At 38.7% G+C, this 24,332-nt stretch overlaps 1 protein-coding gene and 1 pseudogene across 3 annotated transcripts in view; one reads left to right on the plus strand and one right to left on the minus strand.

Annotated features, from left to right (window-relative positions):
• ift46 (intraflagellar transport 46 homolog (Chlamydomonas)) overlaps positions 1–13,441 on the plus strand; it is a 40,308-nt gene extending 26,867 nt beyond the window's left edge. For 2 of the 3 annotated variants that reach the window (XM_072238164.1, XM_072238165.1), the window contains exons 4-12: positions 142–254; positions 2,045–2,119; positions 3,205–3,298; positions 3,631–3,759; positions 6,471–6,589; positions 8,820–8,886; positions 8,986–9,046; positions 11,057–11,142; positions 13,222–13,441. In XM_072238164.1, the coding sequence (XP_072094265.1) occupies positions 142–254; positions 2,045–2,119; positions 3,205–3,298; positions 3,631–3,759; positions 6,471–6,589; positions 8,820–8,886; positions 8,986–9,046; positions 11,057–11,142; positions 13,222–13,314 (837 nt within the window). In that variant the 3' untranslated portion in view covers positions 13,315–13,441. The other variant, XM_072238166.1, reaches the window with a different exon arrangement.
• A 7,946-nt stretch (positions 13,442–21,387) lies between these two features.
• LOC140185514 (small ribosomal subunit protein eS24 pseudogene) lies at positions 21,388–22,045 on the minus strand (annotated as a pseudogene).
• Between the last annotated feature and the right edge of the window lie 2,287 nt (positions 22,046–24,332).

The raw sequence follows: 24,332 nt of genomic DNA on the forward strand, positions 1-24,332 counted from the left end.
TCAAATTCCTGTATTTCTAGAGAGGGTGAAGCTGAGTATATCTCAATTTTCCTGTAATTAATATACACTTCAGTACTTAACAGCACAAACAGCCAAGTTATTTCTTCTTGAACATGGGCAGTCTTAACTTGTATCTAACAGGAGAAAAAGGAGGACTCAAAGTCCCTGCAGCAGGGGTTCGTTGAGGATGAGGAGGAAGATGAAGACTCAGATGACACAGAATCTGAAGAAGAACATGGAGCACCACCAGAAGGGTGAGTCAGGCCAGAAGTAAAGCAGAAATTAAAGTCAAAGTTGTTTCCTTCATAACTGCTTATGAAATCTCAAGGCAAATCACTGATCAATATTGATCTAAGGTATATTTTCTACCAAAAAAAATGAGGAATTGATAAGATTTATGGGAGAAGATTAAAAAGGTATTGTGGAAAGTATTAAGCAGGTATGGAGTAATCAGAGACAGAATTCCTAGAGGGTGGCAGGTGGATTGGTAAGTGACTGAATGTTCTGCTAAAAATGACAGGGAGAAGAATAAGGATACACACAAGAGGCTGTAGTCAGAGTACATTTGAATGTGGCAGAAGCTCAGCTATGGGGAGACTTCATTTAGGGAAGACGAATATTTTAAGCTGGGAAACTCAGGAGGTAAAGTGGGATCAGTGTAGACCATAAGGGATTGGCTGAGAATTTTTTTTATGTGTGATAGGCTGTGTCTCATATCAGTCAGTATTTATGGATTTTGTAAAAAGTCCTGCCACTGACGCTGTACCATGCTTGTGGACATTTGACTTCATTGGGAAAATGGGCTACTATTTGTTATTGCTATAGGCAGCACTATTGAAGATACTACTTACTGAGGAATTTGCTTAATTAATACTTATTACATTGTAATACCTACTGCTGATTTAGTTAAATTTCATTTGGCTGTTCATACTATTCACAATTGGTTTATTTTTTTCATATTTGCATTCTAATATTTTTATCCCACAGTCTGTATAGCGGTAAATTGCAGTCAAGTTTGTAAATCTGGAGGTCATTATGGGGTTTCAGTAAAGCCTGTGCTGTCAAAGCTGTTGGTTACTGTGGTTGATCTTCACAGAGAAAGAGACTACTATTGTATTCTTATTTTCTACTGTCACTATTCCAATGATGTATGTTTGAGGTTATTTACAATTTCACTGGAAATAGTGGTTTAAAAAAAACAACTCAATGCCACTCCTATGTTAGCAGCACGTTTGTCTATCCAACTATCTGATCAGCATGTTATTAACAGTAAAGTTAACCTGACTAAAATAACTAGCTATTGCCATCTTCTAGATTTTGTTTTATTATTAGCACTAACCATGTTGTTAGCAGACTTCATTTTTAATGTGTACCTTTACTTGGCAAGTGTCCATGATAATAGGAGCAAGTCTCAGAGCCCAGTGGTTAAGGGTGATGTGTATTGAGGATTTCAGCATATTAAAGTGAACTGGCAGTGCAGAGATAATCAATTTTCTATGGTGGAAGACATGTTCTTAAAAACAATTCTAATTGCAAGTGGTAGAACTTTGGAATTTTTGTTTTCAAAAGCAATCGATGCAAGGACAGTTGTTAATTTTAAACATAGGACTGATAGAATTTTTGATAACCAAAAGGTATGGGATAAAAGATGAGAAATTACATTCGGTCATAGATCGGCCTTGATCTCATTTCTTAGTGGAAAAGGCTCACAGAGCTGAACAGTCTGCTCCTGCACTGCTTCATCACTTGCAGGTGGATTGGTAGGATTTGTGTCTATAAATATATCACTAAACTACAAGTCAATAGACTATTTATACTAGTTAAAAGAAGTGTTAATTATGTGGAAAAATTAGCCCTCATTTAACAAAAGCTTTTAATGTTAAATTCTGATCGGGTTTTTAAAGATATTTCCTCAATCACCTGTTTTCTGAGTTCTGTCTTCATGGTAGAAGCTTCATTGTGGTACCTTTCATCTGGGATGAAGTTGTGTGATGTCCTGAATGATTAAATCATTGTCTATAGTATTGATTTATTTCTCTTTCAGTGCATATGACCCTGCAGATTATGAGCACCTCAACACTTCTACTGAAATAAAGGCGCTGTTTCAGTATATCACACGGTAACAATCTGCAAATAATTTATTCAATTTAAGTATGTGTGACTCTGGAGATGTTTTTATATTCTATATTAGTCTTCAGTGAAGACTCTTCCACCCTTCTGTTTTTTTCCACAACAGCTGTCAAGCAGAAATTGGGCTGGTAAATTTAGATGTAGCTCCTTGTATTCATGTAAAGTGAATTTCCAATGCCTATTCAATTTGGCAGCAACAAATGGTTGATCTACCGTGTACCTATATAACATGTATCTTAACACACTAAAAGACAATGCTACATTTTCTTCATTTGCTGAATACCTCTTCAACATGTTCCGCATTATCTTCTTGCTTGTATTATATGTTGCTAGCATCCTCTATAGATGGCTGTTGTGCACCTCCGCAGCATGTACTTAACTTGCTGTGTATGAGTTGTTCACCTGCTAAAATTTGCACTACTCAGAGACTGCTTCCTTCATCGAGTGGGAATAATGATCAATCATGATCATCTTGAGTAAGCCATGCATCTCTCAGAAGCCAATAAAAAGTTTTCTTTTACCCTTGTTAACTTTAGTTTTCCTTAGCTTCTGTGTAGGTATTTCCTCACAAATTAGACCTCTAACTCTTTGTTTCTATCGATCTCATAGCATTAAAGGAAAACTGAACAGATCATGTGCACAACCATTGCAATCAGCAGTTCCTTAATGAGATGTATAAGGAGAATGCCATTATCAAAATTAACATAATAATTTACAGATACAGGCAATTTGCCTTAACTTACCTGTGCAAGTGCTTATGCCGACACAATCTCTACCTATCTACTACACATAACCTTATAATTCCTCTTCTTTTATGTACAAGACTTACAAAAATACTAGCAGGAAAGATTTATCAGGCTGTAGCTTTTTCCTTTTATGTGATAGAGATCACTGGATATGGAATAGAAAGAAATTCATGCAAAGCAGAAACATTACACAGATTCATTAAACTAATTGGATATTTTGTGCTACTTAGATTTTATATACTGTTTCATATTTATTGAGCTCCCTCTTAAATACATTTCTGTTAAAGAAATCTTAAGAAGTGATTTTGAGTTTGTTCATGTTTTACAGGTATACTCCACAGTCTATTGAGCTGGATCACAAACTGAAGCCGTTCATTCCTGATTTCATTCCTTCAGTGGGAGATATTGATGCTTTTTTGAAGGTCAATAAGTAAAATGTTAATTGTATTAAAATGCATACCTTTCTCCTTTATTCTTGCTTTTCTAAGTTCGTTATAACTTTTGATATTTCATCTATTCAAGCTATTTTCTTTCCTTGAAATTTAATTTTCATTTATTCTGAAACACAGCAAACAAAAAAAAATGCTAGTTAGCATATTAACATAGTCACAGAACTCAGTTAAAGTTGGCTGTGTTCACCTATGGGGAACTATTTATTAAATTGTTTATTGGCCTTACTTCACCAGCACACATATAGCAATTAATACAAATTATTTGTGAACATTATTGCTGTTATTTTCCTTGTGAATTGTAGGTGCCACGTCCTGATGGGAAACTTGACAACCTGGGCCTAATCCCGTTAGATGAACCTTGTGCAAAGCAGTCTGACCCAACTGTACTTTCACTCTGGTTGACAGAGAATTCAAAACAGCACAGTATCACGGTAAGCAGAGAAGCACAGTATGAGTGCTTTATTGGGAGCTTGAGCTACAGTAAAGCCATTGATTAGCTCAGCAATCAAAGTCAGCTCAGTGTTCTGTCTATAAATTCATAAATTGTAATATCTAATTGACCTTTGTAACGTAATGAGCATTGCAGTTCTAAAGTCTTAACCAGTTTTGAACCTAGAGACAGTGATTTTAACAACAGGAAAAACAGAAGACCCACTTTTGGTTTTTAACTGCCCCAAAACATGTTCAAGCATTGATCCACTGAAACTTTCAGAACTGACTGTTTAATATTTTGAGGCATTATAATTAAGTATTCAGATAGGTGGTTGGAGCTAAGGTACAGAGCCAGCCATGAAATTGAATGACTAAAAGAGCTCCAGAGACTTAATGACCTTCCCCTTAAAATGGTCTCTTATGTGTACAAATTGGCTACACATTGTCTACATTGCAACGGTTACTGAAGGTAATTTATTGGTTGTAGATGTCCTAGTTGGAACGGGAAAGGGCCTACGTAAACCCAAGTCTTTCCACTGCAACATGAGCTCTTCTTGTCAGAAAAATGATATCAGAAGATGCTGTCATCTGTTTGATACTGTCTGAAATTTAAATGTAATTAAAATTATTAGGTCTTATTGACATTACGGGGAATTACAGGAACAATATAATCCACTGTCTTCAATGCCAGATGAGCACAGGATGTGACAGATTCAATTGACTAGCAGATATTTAGATTTGAATGTGGTCATTTGGCTGAGGTATAAGACCATAAGACAGAGGAGTAGAATTAGGCCACTCAGCTCATTGAGTCTGCTCCACCATTCTATCATAGCTGATTTATTATCCCTCTCAACCGCATTCTCCTGCCTTCTCCCCAAAACCTTTGATGCCCTGGCTAATCAACAATCCATCAACCTTTACAGTTGGCCCTCCTTATCCGCGGGGGATTGGTTCCGGGACCCCCCGCGGATACCAAAAAATGCGGATGCTCAAGTCCATTATATAAAATGGCGTAGTATTTGCATATAACTTACGCACATCCTCCCGTGTACTTTAAATCATCTCTAGATTACTTATAACACCTAATACAATGTAAATGCTATGTAAATAGTTGTTATACTGTATTGTTTCAGGAATAATGACAAGAAAAAGATGCTCAAACAACAAGTGCTGGAGAGAGAACTTATGGGTTTTCCCGATCTGGCGGTTGGGTGAATCTGCGCATGCAGAACCCGCGGATAAGGAGGGCCAACTGTACTTTAAATATACCACACACATTTGGCCTCCACAGCCATCCATGGCAGTGAATTACACAGATTCACCACCCTCTGGCAAAAGAAATTTCTCATTTCTGTTCTAAATGAACGTCCCTCCAGGTGTACAGGAACAACTTGATTCAGCATTGTGTATCAGATAATGTTCATAAATGCTTTTGGGAAAACAAATGTTACAAAATTTGACACCAATCTGCCTGAAGTGATACTTTGATAAGTTATAATTCAGACATTTAGGTAGGACCTTTTTGAATGGAGGAGAGGTTTAGAGAAAAAATTCTACAGCTTAATTTCTAAGCAGCTGTGTAAATGGCTGCCAATAGTGGAGTGATTTAAATGTGGATATGCAGTGGCTAGAATCGGAGGAAGCAAAGATTTTGCAGGGCTGGCAAGATGCAGAGCTACGGAGATGGAGACAAACAGTACAATGAATTGATTCAAACACAAAGTCAAGAATTTTAAATTTGAGATATTGATTAGTGACTTGCAGAGGAAAAGAGGTTTTAAAAACTGTCTAACAATTGTACTTGTAGCTGGATCCAAAATGTGCTGGAATTAGTTCAACATTCAGGTATCACATCCTTACCTTTAAAGTGTCTTTATCATTGTGTTAAAGTTTATTTCATCACAGCATCTTTTCTTAATCTTTCCAGTATTTTTGTGGCGTGCTTGGACGTAGTGGCCTCTTTGAGGCCAACCAAAGGTGTTTTTGCCCTTTTTATACATCTTTTTATGATTGTAAGGCAATCCTGGACATTAAGAACTTCAAGTACTGCAGACCTACCATATCTGTGAGTTGCTCATTGGTGGAGGAGTTGTACTTGGTGCGGACTGTGTTACTGCCTGCTATAGAAAGGGGTCGGAATCAATGCGCAAAGGCGGTGTGCAGTCTAACTGCGAGTGATTGTCTTAGATATTTTTCTTGCAAGTGCAAGACCCTGTTGGACACTGGTAATGTAAAATACTGCAAGTCACTGTTTATTTGACAAGACCAACAGCGAGGGAACTGCATGGCTTCGGGTGCAGCAAGGACTAGGCCTCATGTCTTGGGCTTGCCTGTTGCAGCAGTCCAGGAGGGGAGACACTGGAGGTAGTATGGTGCAGTGTCTATGCTGGAATGGGAGCTGGCCCCTGCACTTGGGCTGCCCTCCAATGTTCGTTCACTGGAAGACAAGCTAGGCTGCGTGTGTGCATATATTCATCTGCAGACTACTGAGAACTGCTTTTTCTTGCCAATAACACTATCAATTTACAGGACATGTCACTTTGGAATTTGGGTTATATTTTTTGTGTGACTGTATGTTTACTGCTATCTTATATGTGCCTTGTGCTGTGTATGACTGTTGTTGCTGTGTTTTGCACCTTTGCCCCAGAGAAACGCTGCTTCATGGGTATTCATTTATGGTTTAGTGACAATTAAACTTAACTTACAGCAGTTGAAGGTGAAAAGTCTGGAAAATGTAGAGAAGAATCCAAAGGCTCTAGACAACTGGATAGAAAGCATCAGTGAGCTGCACCGTTCCAAACCACCTGCTAATGTTCACTATACCAAGTGAGTTGTGTCTGTCCTTTTGTCATATCACTTCCTGTCTGTCCCTTGCATTGGTTTCAGTATTTCATATGTTCACGATCCAAGCAGTGGACTGACTCTTCAGTTGTGTCAGAATTCACCACGTGTCTCTATAGAAAAACTTTCTGCTGTGGCTACTCCTGTTCTGTGTGATTTCTGTTCTGCTAGAGGATGCTTTTATTACTTGTTAGAAAAAACAATAATGGTCTAATTGATTGTGTGGGTCTTCTGGAAGTCTCATAAAAATTATATTTTTGAGTATTTTCCATAAAACTTTTAATAATCCAAACAATTAAAATGCACTTACTGTGAAGCAATAACAAGGTCTGAAGAAAAAGTACATTTCATTGCTCGATGGTGATCCTTTCCCTTTCACAGACTGTAAATAACAGATTCTACCATCATACATTTTAGAAATAATTTAGCATTTTTCACAGCTAACATCCATCCTATTTGTATTATTACAGCCTCAGAACTATTTTCTTTATAATTTAGTATGGCTAAATGTACCTAGAAAAACTAAATGTTCTTTGTTATCTACAAGTTCACTTCACATTCCAGCTTTTATCACAAAACTCATGAAATGTATCTTGTTTTCTAAATGGAATTTCAGAAAATATCAAAATAAACTTGATCATTCTCACTAGCTGCAGTTTACTGCCCTTCAACTATCACGTTGATAAAGTATATAACCCTTTCCTTACCTTAAGGTATGTCTTATTTACGTGTACAATTTTTGTGAATTCTCTGTGCATTTTAGTTATTTTGTGGGAGAGGAAGGAAGGAGTGAGTCCTGCCAGTTATCTTACAACTCTTCCCAGTCCACCAGTCAACTTGGACTCCTGCTCCTCTTTATTTTCGCCACCTCACTTCTCCACTCCGTACTGATTTAGGGTTTAGACTCTAAATATTATTATGTTCCCCCCCCCCCAAAACTGCCACAGATATTGCTCAACTCGCTGAATTCATCCAGCAGATTGTTATGAAAATATTTTTCCTACATGAGAATTACTTAGGTCCGTTATTATCTTAAAGCCTGAGGTTTCATGTGTACTTCTTCGCATTTTAAAGTATAGATTTAATTATTCATTCATTTGACATTTTGTCACTTGTTATAGCTTAAATTGATTTGTTTTCCATAATTACAATTGAATATATATATTTAACTATCCTTTTTTCAGGCAAAGCATAGCTATTTTTTGGCAGTTGGCCACTAAACTGCAACATGAACCCAGATATTGACCATGTGCTGTCTTTTAACCTATAATTAACCCTTATTTGTCAAAAATATTTCCTTTGTACCCTATTATCAATTAATCAATCTTAAAACTCTAAATTTCAATATGTTCTTTAGATGTACCCATCACTGTGAGCCATCTGATATATATTTTTTTAGACACTTACAGAAGTGTTTGCCAGGTGGTAGGTGAGTTGCACTGCACGAAAAGGAAGGAGTCGTCCAGATTCATTACAAAGTCTCACGATTCCAGTCTAAGCAGTGGATTGTTGCATTTAGCCTCAATACTGAGTTAACAAGGGGGAAACTGAGTCTGACATTTGCTAACAACAGGAATTCTGCAGATGCTGGAAATTCAAGCAACACACATAAAAGTTGCTGGTGAACGCAGCAGGCCAGGCAGCATCTCTAGGAAGAGGTACAGTTGATGTTTCAGGCCGAGACCCTTCCTCAGGACTAACTGAAGGAAGAGTGAGTAAGGGGTTTGAAAGTTGGAATCCCTTACTTACTCTTCCTTCAGTTAGTCCTGACGAAGGGTCTCGGCCTGAAGCATCGACTGCACCTCTTCCTAGAGATGCTGCCTGGCCTGCTGAGTTCACCAGCAACTTTTATGTGTGTTGTCTGACATTTGCTCCTGGTCACCACCCACTGATGATTTGGTAGGGACAGTACCTGTGGAATGAACTGTATCGAATCAATTGTGAGAATCTGGCAAGTGTGTGTGTGGCCAGTTGATCATCTGGTGAATCGATTGGGCCTCCTATGCACAGAAGGGTCTCTCTTTTTGCACAGGCTTTCAAGTACGCATATTTTTCATCTTGGCAGACCCAGTTAATCACTCCAGCACTGCAAGTTGCCCAGTGTGTAATGTGACTAACATGACTCAGTAAAAACGTTGAATCCTACTACTCTGTTATCATTTTTGCTCACATTTTATAGCTGTGGTTGATGCACTCTTTCCTACCATATCTTTAGGCCAATGCCTGATATTGAGTCCCTCATGCAGGAGTGGCCGCCAGAGTTTGAGGAGCTGCTGGGGAAGGTGAGTCTGTCCCATTAGAACTGTAAATCATGCATCAATTATTGGTATTATTGGTGTGAAACAGTTCTGAATGACTGAATTACCTTTCTTTCAACTTAGGTGACCCTGCCCACTGCAGAAATGAAATGTGACCTGCCCCAGTACATTGATATGATTTGTGGTAAGCACTAACCATTGCATTCCAGAGAGACTTGTAAAAGTAAACACAAGCAACCTGTACAGGTACAGTGGTTGCCCTACCCATCCCTTGAAAATAGGTGAAAATGGGGGACACCTCCCTCTCTCTTGCCAGGGAGAGAGAGAGAGAACCTGTGGGTTGTTGAATTCGGATGAAATGTGAAACTTCTGGGGTAACTACAAGGTCTGTGTCTTTGCTATCGCTTAGTACACGCTTGGGCTCGGTGATTGTACCAATGTGCGTTTAATTTTGCTGGTGGGGGGAGGGAAGATCGCTGCTCGCTGCCGCTTACGCGTGGGAGGGGGGAGCTGGGGGGTGACTTTAGGGTTCTCACGTTTAACTGTCGTTCATTCTTTTGGGCACTTCTCTGTTTTCGTGGATGTTTTGCGAAGAAAAAGCATTTCAGGATGTATTTTATATATATTTCTCTGACATTAAACTTGACATTTGAACCTTTGAACCCAGAACAAAGAGATGAATTACTGTATTCTGTGCCAAGTTTTTCATTTAGTTGCTTGACTCTGTAGCTTTCACTCCATCAATCTCACAGTGCTGGAGTTAACAGAAAGTGCTGTAAGAAGTCAGCAGGTTCTGCAGCATCTGTGAAGAGAGAGACAGTTACTTTTCAGGTCTGATTCTTCATCAAATTTATTTCTTTCTCCTTAGCTACTGCCTGGTTTTCTGACTATTTCCAACATTTTTTGTTTTTTTTTATATATTTCTTATTTCAATTATAGTGTTTGGAATATTGTAATCAGCCTCACTGTTTCCAGGTGTGGGAGAGGAATGGTCAATAGGTTTCAATACACACATTTAATGTCAGAGAAATGTATAAAATATACATCCTGAAATTCTTTTTCTTCACAAACATCCACGAAGAGGAGTGCCCCAAGGAATGAATGACAGTTAAATGTTAAAACCCCAAAGTCCCCACCAGCTCCGCCTCTCACAAATAAGCAGCAAAGCAACAACCCCCCTCTACTCCACCAGCCAAAAAAAGCAACTGCACCCTCTGCCAAGCACTCAAGCGTGCAGCAAAGTATCAATAAAGACACAGACTTGCAGTACCCCAAAGACTACTCGTTCACCCAGTAATTTGACATGCCACAGGCTCGCCCTCTCTCCCTAATAAGGGAAAAAGAGGTGTCCCCATTTCACAGTAAGGGGGAGACATAACAAAAACAACTTGTTGATTTATGGTGTTAAAAGTCTGTTGTGTTGCTTTTTCCGAGCTCTGTGCCCAAAGAACTCAGGTCTCTGGGCACACAGCCAGCAGCCAGTTTGCTGCATTCAATCTTTCACGTACTCCCATGACACATCAGGTGGTGGCACCAACCTCAAGTCCGCCTGCCTCCAGAGCCACAAAAATCTGGCACCCAGAAGGCGCATTAGTCTTCCAGGCTGCGTCCTTGGCATATGGAAAAGCCGCTGGTCATGAGGCCCTGAGAGCAGGTCCCATTTCTGCAAAGAACTGAAGTTAGCATGTAACTCCAGGTCAGGGTCTTCAAAAGAGCCCTGAAAAGGGAAAAATAGAGATACTAAAGATAGAAACAGAGCTGTTTCCAAAGATGCAAGCAAAGGAGTCACCGTTAGGTGCCATCATCCTAAGCTCCGCCCTGGGAAATTATTAATGAGAATCATTATCCTGTATACCAGTTCGTTTAGACATCTGCTATTTTGACGGCCCAAATCTGTATACTATAGACCTGTCCACTGTCTTGTACAGAGGGCATGCACAATGTTATACAAACATTTGAGCAGGCTGTAGTGTTAATAGTGTCAGTTAATTATCATGAGAAATATCAGTCATACCTATTAATCAGGTTGTTCTCAATATTTAAGCATAGGCTCCTTGAAAATTATCAGGCTGATTGGTTGCTACCCCAGGATTTTGGTACGAAGACTTCTCAAATAACCGTTCTTTTAAAAATATTTCATTTTGTCTTTCTACCTAAACCACTCCCCCCACCCCTCCGCCCAAAACCTTTACAGCAATTCTGGATATCCCCATTTACAAGGACCACATTCAATCCTTGCATGTGCTTTTCACCCTCTATTCAGAGTTCAAAAACTCACAGGTAAGAGATGGCAAGATAAGGAATGAATAATAAGTTTCAGTGCCTTTGAAAAATGTACCTTTCTTTTACTCCCACTCCACACAACAGCATTGTTGGAAGAGAGGCAGTGTAGTAAATTGTTTATTTACTCTCATAATTCTTCTTGTTTCTACCTTTCTCTATTGACTATCTCCTCTGAACAAGATTACATTTTGCTGAAAATGAATCAGTTTTGGCTCTGTGGGTAACTCTCTCACCTCTTATTCAGCTGGTTCTGGGGTCAAGTTCCACTTTAGGGTCTTAAACAGAAAATCCAGACTGGTACTCAGTACAGTAATGAGGGAGAATGTAGCATTGCAGTGGCAACTTTAAGATGACATTTTAGGCCAAGGCTCTGTCGGCCCTCGCGGACAGATGCAAGATTCCACGGTCAATAAATTATAAAAGTTGGCCTGTCCAGTGTTTATTCTTTAATTTGACTTAAAGATAATTATTTAGTCATTCTGTTACTGCTGCTGTTGTATTTCCACATACAGGTGTGCGCCGCTTAACGTCCATTCAGACAATGGTCCAATCGCATATACATCCGTAGTCCGAATCGGAGAACGTGACGTAATGGACGTAACCAATCTCGTGTATCGCGCGTCTCGACTGTAGTAATGTTATCTCTCTGTTTAATTTTCTTTTGAAGATATTACCGTAAAGTGCATCATGGCTTCCTAATGCAGCAAAACCACTCCTAGTGATAGCAGTAGCAAGAGGCAAAGGAAAAGTATTGATTTGGAAGTAAAACAAAAGGTTATTAAATAATATGAAGGTGGAAAACCAGTGAATGCTATTGCTCGGGATTTAGGCATGTTGCACTTGACAATCATGACGATCCTGAAAAACAAAGAAAAAATTCTCAAAGCTGTTAAAGGATCAGTTTCACTGAAAACTACAAGGCTCATGAAAATGCGAGAGGGACCTATATCGGATATGGAGAAATTGCTAATGACATGGATTGAGGACCAAACACAAAAGGGAATTCCTCTCACCACATTGACGATCACTGCTAAGGCACGGAGCTTGTTCGAAATGCTTAGAGAAAAAGCAGGACCAGACTACGATATCGATAAATTGTGTGTGATATAGGCTAAGAAAGTGTTTACATAAAAGTTTAAAAAGTGAAAAAAATTAACAAGTTTAAAATGAAATTAAAAATTATAGTGTATGTATTATAGTATACAGTTTTAGTGCAAGTTCTTGGCTATTTAGTCAATACAGGTATACTACAGTACTCCATATAGGTTTGCTAAGTATATAATATGGTGTTCGCAGAACATCCAAATCACATAACGTACGATTTCACAGAACGTATTGTGGACGTTAAGCGACGCATACCTGTACATACATTGCCTTCTACATTTCCATCAATAGTGACCACATTTCATAAGTACATTATTTGCTATAAAGCACATTAAGTGTCTTTGGGGCAGCAAAGTTACTATACAACTGGAAGTTCTCTGAAGTCAGAATTGTACAGGATGGAAACGGGCCCTTCAGCCAAACTCGTGCATATCTATCAACATGACTATCTATGATAATGCCATTTTCCTGCATTTGGCCGATATCCTTCTACTCCTTGGTATGATGTACCTGTCCAAATGTGTTTTAGATACTGTGATTTTACCTGCCTGTACCGCCTTCTCTGGCAGCTTGTTCCATATACCCACCATCTTCTTTGTGGGGAAAAACTTACAAAAATGTTTCTTTCTGAATTGGTTCTTAACTCCTCAGTGCCTATATGACAGTACATATACAGTTACTGTACTGTTATACTCACAATTTCAAACTGTAATTCGATATGTTCTGGAACATAACAGAGTGCTGTGGTTCATCACATTTACACGTTTCTGTTGCTTGTTTTAGTACGGAATCTAATTCCCTAACACTTAATATTTACTGCTCCTAAAAAAAAATCTCATTGGGAGTGACTTGAATTTATTTTGGATTATAGATTTTTTTTCCAACATACATTTTGCCCATAATGTTACAGTGGTCAGTGGTGTTATTCCAAGCATTTGGTATCCATTTACTGTTCTCACTTTCTATTTGCAGCACTTCAAAGCTTTTGCAGAAAGAAACAAAGTGAGCAGCTCTGAGGAGCCCCCATCCCACAATGCAGATGTGGATACAATAATATTTGACTAAGTAGCAGCTCTGAGCAAATAATCCCTATGAAGCTTGAGAGCTTATTTTAATTCTTTGAAATATTGAACTTTTATTTTTCTATTGTGTGCATCTTCCTAATAAATATTATTCTGAATATTTTTCATCATTCCTGTATTAAATTTTTTGCAACTGGATAAATCAAATCAAGAAGTTTTGGGGAAAAATGACAAACTGCTAGGTTTGAATGTATATTTAACTTTAAATTTACATTTTTTTTTTAAAAAAGCAGGTAAACAATCACTTTTCAATCCATGGCCTCCTCTACTGTCAAGATGAAGCCACACTCAGGTTGGAGGAACAACACCTTATATTCCATCTGGGTAGCCTCCAACCTGATGGCCTGAACATTGATTTCTCTAACTTCTGTTAATGCCCCTCCTCTCCTCCTTACCCCATCCCTTATTTATTTATTATTCCCCTCCCCCCTCTTTTTTTCTCTCTCTGTCCCTCTCACAATCACTCCTTGCCTGCTCTCCATCTTCCTCGGGGGTCTCCCTCCCCCTTTCTTTCTCTCTAGGCCTCCCGTCCCATGATCCTCCCCCTTCTCCAGCTCTGTATCCCTTTTGCCAATCAACTGTCCAGCTCTTGGCTCCATCCCTCCCCTTCCTGCCTTCTCCTATCATTTTGGATCTCCCCCTCCCCCTCTCAAATCTCTTACTATCTCTTCTTTCAGTTAGTCCTGACGAAGTGTCTCGGCCTGTAACGTCGACTATACTTCTTCCTATGGATGCTGCCTGGCCTGCTGCGTTCCACCAGCATTTTGTGTGTGTTGCTTGAATTTCCAGCATCTGCAGATTTTCTCGTGTTTGCATTTTTAAACTATCACTTTTGTAGGGATCCTGCATTAATGACTTAGCACTAATTTTTCCTCACAGTTCCTGTTGATGCAGATTTCAGAGAAAAATTTAATTCTGATAAAATGATTTTCAGGAGATTAGAGTGATTGGAAAACAAACTTTTCCCCTCCACCTGATTCCCACACACCAATACCCTCCCCAACTTTTCACCACCCCTTTGACCTATTTACTTTGTACGTGAAGATGCAATGACAACTCACCTCCCTTATGAACCTTCCACTGAATTAGCACTTACTGTGCATTCTAGCAATTGGTAAATAAGGAACACCAAGGAATGTAATTACCAGCATCTAACCTAATTCTGTACTTCAGTAATTTAAAGTCTTCTTGTTATTCCTCACCTAGCAAGTTCAGCTTATGCAGAGTTCTTTCATAATTCTGTGATTTAATCATATCTTAAAGTCAAATCTTTTCAAAATTGAATAGCTGCTTACAGTTTCAATCAATCCAGACAACTGAGTGTCTTTAAAGCAGATACCGTGCAACCAGACTTTTCATATCCGGTAAAAATCCAGTATTCCTATCGTTGACCTAAAACCAATATATTTTAATTTAAATGATATAAGGAGATGGGGTGGGCTGATTAAAGCACCGAGGAAGATTGAAATCAAAGAGGGAGTTGCAGAAGGCAACCAAATGTTCAGTGCCACATACCAGCCTCTCACTGTCTGCTGCTGGAGAAGGTGTATGTGTATGCTGGTCTCTCACTTGCTGCTCCCAAGGGAAGGTCCTCGTGTGCAAATGATCTCTCTCTCCCTCTGCTGTTGGCGGATGGTGTCAGAGCAAGATTTAACCGACTTGGGTTGTAGATTTGGACTGTATTTCAGGTTTATGATGTGTTCTAGTTTCCAGTTCTCCCATAAAGCTGTGACTGGTGAAGCACCCAGGCAACAGTTATTGTATGCACAGTCTCTCCCATCTCAGACACTGAAGCTTGTAACTCCTTCAGAGTTGTCATTGGTCTCTTGGTAGCCTCCTTCACTAGTCCCCTTCTTGCACGGTCACACAGTTTTTGAAGATGGCCTGCTCTAGGGAGATGTACAGCTGTGCCATATTCCTTCTATTTCTTGATAATTAACTTAACTGTACTCCAAGGGAAGTGACTTGGAAATTTTCTTGTATCCATCTCCTGACTTGTGCTTCTCAATAACCTTTTCATGGAGTTGCTTGGAGTGTTCTTTTGTCTTCATGGTGTAGTTTTTGCCAGGAGACTGACTCACCAGTAGTTGGACTGTCCAGATACAGGTGTAGTTTTACTACAATCAATTGAAACACCTTGACTGCACACAGGTGATCTCCATTTAACTAATTATATGACTTCTGAAACCAATTGGCTGCACCAGTGATGCCTTGGTGTCATATTAAAGGGGGTGAATATTTATGCAATTAATTATTTTGTGTTTTATATTTGTAATTAATTTAGATCACTTTGTAGAGATCTGTTTTCACTTTGACACAAGAGTCTTTTTCTGTCAGTAAATGTTTTTAAAAAAGCCAAATTAAATCCACTGTTATTCAATGTTGTAAAATAATAACACATGAAAACCAGTGAAAACATGAAAGATGAATACTTTTTATAGGCACTGTACCTAATAAAGTGGCCACTGAGTGTTAAATATAAATTCCAACAACTTGTTCTCATAACTTGTCAATGAGATAGACAGGCAGACATAAAAATTGTTCACTCTATTAGCATGCAGTTAATGTCTCTTTATCAACGTTTCTAAAATAGATCACACTAAAATTTATAGATTGTGACAATAACTTCATTTTAGAAGTATTTAATTGTGAAGTGTTTTGGGCTATGTAAGATTCAACAGAATTTGAATTTGTAATCACTTGTTAGTTCAACTCTCCAGATCAGTAGCCAGTTTCAAAGACTCTACCATAACCAGCTATAGTTAAATTACAGATTGTTCAGCAGCAGACAAATCATGAGCAGGTGTGTTTGAGTCAGCCAGTACCTGAAAATAACCAGAATTGCAGAGAAACATAGATAATTTTATAAAATGGTGTTGAAAGAATCACAAGCAGTGTATGAATTGACGAATCAAGTATATTAAGCAATATTTTAAAGACAAAGCATTGCAAGTGATATTGTTGCTGTCTTCAGTTGTTTGGATAGATGAGCGTGATCACCAACAGGCATGTCTGCAGTAAGTGTCAGCATTTCAAAAAAACGTCAGCTTGGAGTTGCTGAGCTTCTGAGTAAGTGTGAGCATTAGGTAGCATCAGGGAGGGATAAGAATTATCTGGATTATTTAAACATGGAAGAGTACAGCACAGTACAGGGCCTTCAGCTCACAATGTGCTGACGTTTTAACATACTCTGAGATCAATCTAACCTGTCCCTCTCACATCGCTCTCCATTTTTCTTTCATTCGTGTGCCTCGAAAAATGTCTCGTAAATGTCCCTAATGTATCTGCCTCTACCACTAACCCTGGCAGTGCATTCCACCCACTTACCACTCTATGTGGAAAAAAAAACGTATTCCTCTGACATCACCCCCTTTACTTTCCTCAAATCACCTTAAAATTATGCATATAAAATGCTGGAGGAACTCAGCAGGTCAGGCAGCATCTATGGAAATGAATAAACAGTCAACTCCTGAAAAAGGGTCTCAGCCTGAAACCTCAACTGTTTATTCATTCCCATAGACGCTGCCTGACCTGTTGAGTTCCTCCAGCATTTTGTGTCTGTTGCTTTTGATTTTTACAAGCTGCAGAGTTTCTCATGTTACGCCTTAAAATTATGCAGCCTCCTATTAGCCGTTTCTGGCCTGGGAAATGGTCTTTGGCTGTCCACTGGACCTATGCCTTGTCATATTGTACACCTCGATCAAGTTACCTCTCATCCTCTTTTTCTCCAAAGAGTATCCTCCTGAGACGTGGTCTCCAATTCAGGCAGCATCCTGGTAAAGCTCAGTACCCTCTGTAAAACTTCCATATCCTTCCTTAATTAGGCGACCAGAAGTGAACATAATATTTCAAGTGTGTTCTAACCAGATTTTCGTAGAGCTGCAACATTACATCACTGCTCAAACTCAATCCCCTGACGCATGAAAGCCAACACACCATATGCCGCCTTAATCACCCGATCAACTTGCATGGCAACTTTGGGATATAAGGATATGGACCCGAATAGGATTCACTACCTCAAGGGTAAATATCTCTGAATCCTTTTTGGAACCTCAAGCAAATTGTTATAACCTGATCAGAACAGATAATTAAATGCATAAGTCTAAGTGGTGAAGAAGGAAGGAACATTGATCAGTGCTACACTGGCATCAGTACTTGGGGACAGGAGTACAACTTTGATGAGATCAGCTCCTTCATCCAAGCTGAATGCCAGAGATTCAAATAACCAGACTTTAAATTAAAAAAAGGAAGAGGAAGCAGCATTGAGGTGAGGTAAAATTTTACGTTAAAAGGTGATCAACTAGTTGAGTTGTGTCGTTACAACAACTTTGCCCTCAACATCAGTAAGACTAAGGAATTGATTATGGACTTCAGGAAGGGGAATTCGAGGAAACACCCCAGTCCTCATCAAGGGATCAGCAGTGGAAAGGGTGAGCAGTTTCAAGTTCCAGGGTGTCAACATCTCTAAATATCTGTCCTGTACCAACATAGTGATGCAATTGGAAAGAAGGCACGAGAGTGACCGTATTTCATCAAGAGTTTGAGGAGACTTGGTATATCACGAAAGTGTCACCAATTTCTACAGATGTACCATAGAGAGCATTCCATCGTATGCTCATCACCATCACCATCACCATCTGGTAAGGGGTCAGGGTGGGGGGTGATGAATGTCATTGCACAGGATCAGAAAAAGCTGCAGGAAGTTGCAAACTCAGCTAGTTCCATCATGGGCACTAGCCTCCTCAGCATCGAGGACATCTTCATAAGGCGATGCTTCAAAAAGGTGGCATCCGTCATTAAGGACCCCCATCACCCAGAACCTGCCCTCTTCTCATTGCTACCATCAAAGTTGAGGTACAGGACCCTGAAGATACACACTCAACATTTTCGGAACAGCTTCTTCCCCACTGCCATCAGATTTCTGAATGGACAATGAACCCATATACACTACCTCACTATTCTCTTTTCCTTTTTTTTTTGCTCTTTTTGCACTACTTATTTAATTTAATATATATTATTGTAAAATAATTTTTATTATGTAGTGCACTGTACTGCTGCCGCAAAACAATATATTTCATGACATATGCCAGAGATATTAATTCTGATTCTGAGAAGCAAATCATGGATACTACATCAACTACTCACATGAAAATTGCAGATATATTCCCAGCTACAGTTCAACACCATGGTACAGGAGAGGGTCCATATTTGCCAAAATGCTAATAACAAAAGGCTCCAGACACATGCATGTTCAATCAAACCTGGTAGAAAAGCAAATGGAAAAAATGCAAACATTAACGTGTGTACTGGAGATAAAAGAAATTCAGATTTCATGGTAACATTTATGTGCTGAGACCATGAGAATGGAGATGCAAAAATAGGATAGTGGAGAGAGTGTGAAGTATATAGAACATTAATATTCAGAAAAGTTTATGTAAATCACTTGATCTCAATGCAAAATACCCAAGAGAACTGTGAGAAAGATTGAGTTTTGTTATCAGTTTGAAATGCATCCTTAAATTATGAAAACTCAACATAGAACATGACACTTTCAATATGTCCAGACATAGATACTATGTCAACGTTTGTTGAGTCTCTAAGATCAATTCACTGTGGATCTATACACTGAGGAGTACAAGCGAATAAACCTGCAATTAGCATCGTCAAAGTGGAAGTATAGCAGAAGTGTATAAGATGATGAGAGGCATTGATCGTGTGGATAGTCAGAGGCTTTTTCCCAGGGCTGAAATGGTTGCCACAAGAGGACACAGGTTTAAGATGCTGGGGAGTAGGTACAGAGGAGGTGTCAGGGGTAAGTTTTTTACTCAGACGATGGTGAGTACGTGGAATGGGCTGCCGGCGATGGTGGTGGAGGCGGATACAATAGGGTCTTTTAAGAGACTTTTGGATAGATACATGGAGCTTAGAAAAATAGAGGGCTATAGGTAAGCCTAGTAATTTCTAAGGTAGGGACATGTTCGGCACAACTTTGTGGGCCGAAGGGCCTGTATTGTGCTGTAGGTTTTCTATGTAACATGCTCCAACAGCACCACATTGCCCACCCTACCCCACCCCAACAGCTGCTCCCAAAGGTCAGGATTCACAAAGACATGACAGACATCAATGGTAAAATCCACTCCATCTCCAATGTACTAGAGCAGTCTTTGCCACCTGAGGAGATGTTTGAGCTCTATTGATCAGCAGTAATCCCAATCTCTAGAGGAATATGAACTATCTAGAGCAGGGCAACTCAAAAGCACTGGAAATGTACTTCCAATACAGTCTCCATAAAACACTGCAATTACTTGGAAAGATGAGTAAACTAATGAGTAACTAACACTTTGATCTGACCAACATCAAGGCTCTAATTACATTCAGCCCATCTCATTGAGCAGGCTATGTAATCTGAATCCCTACATCAGAACCATGAAATAGACACTACAGGCTCTGTAAATGTAAGAGCCTAGGAGCATATCAAAAACACTTCAAGAATATTCTCAAATCTCTCTTGAAAAGATGTCTCATCCTCTCTGATTGAGATCACTCATGACAACTCAGAATGGAGAAGGAGATTTGGGAATGCACTGATCAACCCTTGGCCTCTTCAGTGGAGCTTGTGATGGTCATGTGAAATTGGGAACTCCCAAACAACCAACTCATTCATGCCATCGAAGTCCTCTTACCCCATGGCAGAGTCTGCAGATCCCGTACAAGTCCCAGCAGCCTTACTAGCATAGAGATGAGCCAGAACAGTTTAAAAGTTTGTTTGCAGGTCAGAATGTGTTAGGAGTAAATAAAAGGAAGGCAGGCTTTAGCAAAATTGCCATTTTTGGAGCGTCTGCTTTCCCGTCTGATGTGCTTACCTCAATGCAGGGGCGTTAGAAGTAAGACAGATCCCTGATCAGTGCATGAAAGTATGACATGGTTTTGCAAGGGACAGGATTGGCAGCTCATCATTCAGGATTTTGATGTTTCAGATGTGACAAAGGAGAGGTAATTGGAGATGAAGAAGTTGCACCTTTGATCAAGGATAACATTGAAACTGGTGGAATACTGGGGGGGGTCTCATCACTGAGCCAATATGGGAGGTATAGATAGGGTAGATAGTCAGAAGCTTGATCCCAGGCTAGAAATATCCAATGCTAGAGGTGAAAGGGGGCAGGTTTAAGGGGGATGTGAGGAGCAAGTTTTTTTTTACACAGAGCGTGTTGGGTGCCTGGAACAAGCTTCTGGGGATGGTGGTGGAAGCAGGTACAATAGTTGCATTCAAGATTCACTGAAACAGGTACGTGAATATGCAGAAGGTGAAGGGATATGGAGCATGTGCAGGCATAAGGGATTAGTTTAATTTTACATCACACTTGGCACAGACGTTGTGGGCCAAAGAGCCTGTTCCTGCACTGTTCTATTTTCTATGATATTCCAGCCACCTCAGAGCTAAGAGAAATGGAGGTGAAGCAAGGCATTCCTAACCCCAAAGACCTGCACCATGTTAGGTAGCCTGCAGAATCTTACCATGTATACGATCAAGCATTTATATACAAGACTGGAAAAAGAGTTTGTCAAACATATGAATAGATTTTTTAAAAATCTAATGATAAACAGGGGTTGTCTGTATCTAGAAATGGTGGGGAATGGGAAGAAAAAAGCCTGGAACTGAGAAGGAGGAGCTGTAGTTTAAAAAAGAGTGTTTGCATATAAGATTTCTATTCGAACAAACAGGAAATAATGTCTTTCATCTCTGCTTTGCACGAGAAACGATGCACTGTCCAGCTCATAACTGTAGTCTGCAAATTACATTGATGTTAGCATTTGCATAACAAGAATTAGGAGGTAAAATGCATTGCACATTTTATCCCGTATTTTTCAGAAAGATACTGAGAGCAAAGGCAAAATATTGCAAATGCTGGAAGCCTGAAATAAAAATAGATTGATAGAAAATAGGTCAGATAGCATCTGTGGAGAAGATAAAGCAGTTCATGTTTTAACTTTCGAGTTGTGAATGAGGTTCAACACCCTTCAGTTGTAACTCTGGCTATGCGGTGTGACTAGGTTTTCAGGACACTGTGAGAAGTTGGTAAGTAGTGTGGGTTATGGGTGAATGGGTGGCATTGTGGAACATGGAAGAAGGATGAGGCAAGTTGAGGGATAGGAGAGTAGTTGTGATTGTGAGGACAGGAATCGAGGAATATGGGAATGGGTGTAACTGAAGGAACTGGGAAGAAGGCAGCTGGGTGTTAATTTTTTTTCCAATTTTTATAGCATTTATTTGAGCACAAGGACAGATATCAGAAAACAGGTGGCCAACTTCATGCGTGTTGCCACATTCCTTCCTGCCAGCACCAGCATTAGCTTTAGCTGTACCACAAGCTTTCTTTGTTCTTTTGTTCCATTTGTGGTTTCCTAGAAACTTTTTTCCTCTCCAATAGACCATGCTGTTCTAGCCTATGCTCTTGTTCATTCTTCTTGGCGTAATCCAAGGAATTGTAGACCATATCAAATCCCATTGTTTTTCCACCAACGAACTGCATCTTGATCCCAGAAACTAACACAGTGTCCGACATTGTTTTGTAGATTTTTGCCAACTGTTCCCTGATTTCCGTTTTGGGGACTGTAGGTTAGACGGAGTGCAGGACATCGACAACCATTTGCTTGCGTTGGAACAAACAGTTGGTCATGAAAATTATGGTTCTGATTGTCACTGCATCATTCATCAAAGGCATTGTACCAGTAGGGGTCTTTGACATTTTTGTTTTTCTTGATGTCGTACCCTATCTAGACCAATGTTTGAATAATAATTAAGTAAGTACTAATTGAGTTTGACCAGAATCTCAGGAGTGGAGGTGGGTTAAATTACGGGATTAGTGATCCAGAGAGATAAACTCAGATCCTGGCATGAAAATGAGAGAGTATGATATTAGTTATACTGTGCATAATACAAAATTACAAAACTAGTTTTGGTAATGGTTATACCGTAAAATCCATCAGTTTCATTGATGTCCTTTAAGAAAGAAAACCTGCCATTCTCTCCTGGTCTGACTTTTCTGTGTCTTCACAATGTGGTCAAACTGCTTTCTGTAGGCTGTTCAGTTTAAATCATTTAACTATAGGCAATAAATGTTTAACACATAATGAATTATTAAGAAGAGTGTATTTTGAGAAAGATTTCAATGTTATGTTTTATTTAGTTTTAGAAATTTCGAAGGTTTAAAAGTACAGTATTTTAAAATAGTAATCTTCTTTCTTTCTTTCTTTTTAAATCTTTTTATTGAATAAGTATACAAAAAGGTAAGCCATATAGGCACTAATACACTGTTAGAATATAATAAAATTACAGGAGATATTAATACAAAAAAATGATACAAACAATGTAATTTAAACATAACGTACCAAGGTAACATAATAGTATACTAATTTTTATATATATATCAATAGAGAAAAGGAAAAAAAAAACCCCAAAAAAAACCACCGTACAACTAACTAAAAGCAAAGCAAAGCAATGGGCTAACTTGAAACCAAACAGAGTTAAAAAACTTAAAATCACGTCCTCAATCCCGACCTCCATTAAAAACAGTAAAAAAAAACAAGAAGGGTATATATTACATTAAATGAAAATATTGAATAAAAGATCTCCAGGTCTGTTCAAATTTAAATGAGGAATCATAAAGATTGCTTCTAATTTTCTCCAAATTCAAGCATAATATAGTCTGAGAAAACCAAAAAAAGGGTAGTTGGAGCATTAGGCTCTTTCCAATGTTGTAAGATACATCTTTTCGCCATTAAAGTAAGAAATGCAATCATTCTACGGGCTGAAGGAGAAAGATTACTGGAAATTTTAGGTAGTCCAAAGATAGCAGTAATAGGGTGAGGAGAGATATCTATATTCAATACCTTAGAGATAATATTAAAAATGTCTCTCCAAAAAGTTTCCAGAGTAGGACAAGACCAAAACATATGAGTTAAAGAGGTTATCTGCCCTGAACATCTATCACAAAAAGGATTAATATGAGAATAAAAGCGAGCTAATTTATCTTTGGACATATGTGCTCTATGAACAACTTTAAATTGAATTAGGGAATGTTTAGCACAGCTAGAGGAAGTATTGACTAATTGTAAAATCTGCCCCCAGTCATCCACAGAAATGATAGACCCCAATTCCTGTTCCCAATCTACCCTAATCTTATCAAATGGAGCTTTCCTAAGTTTCATAATAATATTATAAATCATAGCCGATGCACCTTTCTGACATGGATTAAGGTTAATTATAGTATCTAAAGTGTATGTAGGAGGAAGCATTGGAAAGGAAGAAAGTATAGTACTTAGGAAATTTCTAACTTGTAGATATCTAAAAAATTGTATTCTTGATAAATTATATTTATTAGATAATTGTTCAAAAGACATAAGGGAACCATCTAAAAATAAATCCAAAAACTGTGAAATACCCTTAGTCTTCCAAATTTGAAAAGCACGATCCGTAAAAGAGGGAGGAAAAAATATGTTACCTAAAATAGGAATCGCTAGCCCAAATTGGTTAAGATCAAAAAATTTTCTGAATTGAAACCAAATACGTGAGGTATATTTAACTATCGGGTTAGATACCTGTTTAAGGCGTTTCAAATCAAAAGGAAGAGAGGAACCTAAAATAGAGCCAAGTGTATAACCCTGAACAGATTGTAGTTCCAATGCTACCCATTTAGGAATGGATAGTATATCCTGGTCAAGTAACCAAAATTTCATATGTCGAATATTAATTGCCCAATAATAAAATCTAAAGTTAGGTAATGCTAAACCTCCAAAATAGTAATCTTTAGCTAGGATTTGTTTTGCATAAGGCTACTTCAAACAAAAACTTTGTGTTGTGTATTTAATATATCAATAATATTTGAGTAATATTGTAAATATATTGTTCAAATAAGCATTCTTTGTTGTTTAAATATTCATTACAGGTTATATGTAAAAGTACGTGAATTGCATATGTCATGATGCTAGCTCGTGATATGT

This window comes from Mobula birostris, chromosome 20 (genome assembly GCF_030028105.1).
Source record: "Mobula birostris isolate sMobBir1 chromosome 20, sMobBir1.hap1, whole genome shotgun sequence".
Taxonomy (NCBI): Eukaryota; Metazoa; Chordata; class Chondrichthyes; order Myliobatiformes; family Myliobatidae; genus Mobula; species Mobula birostris.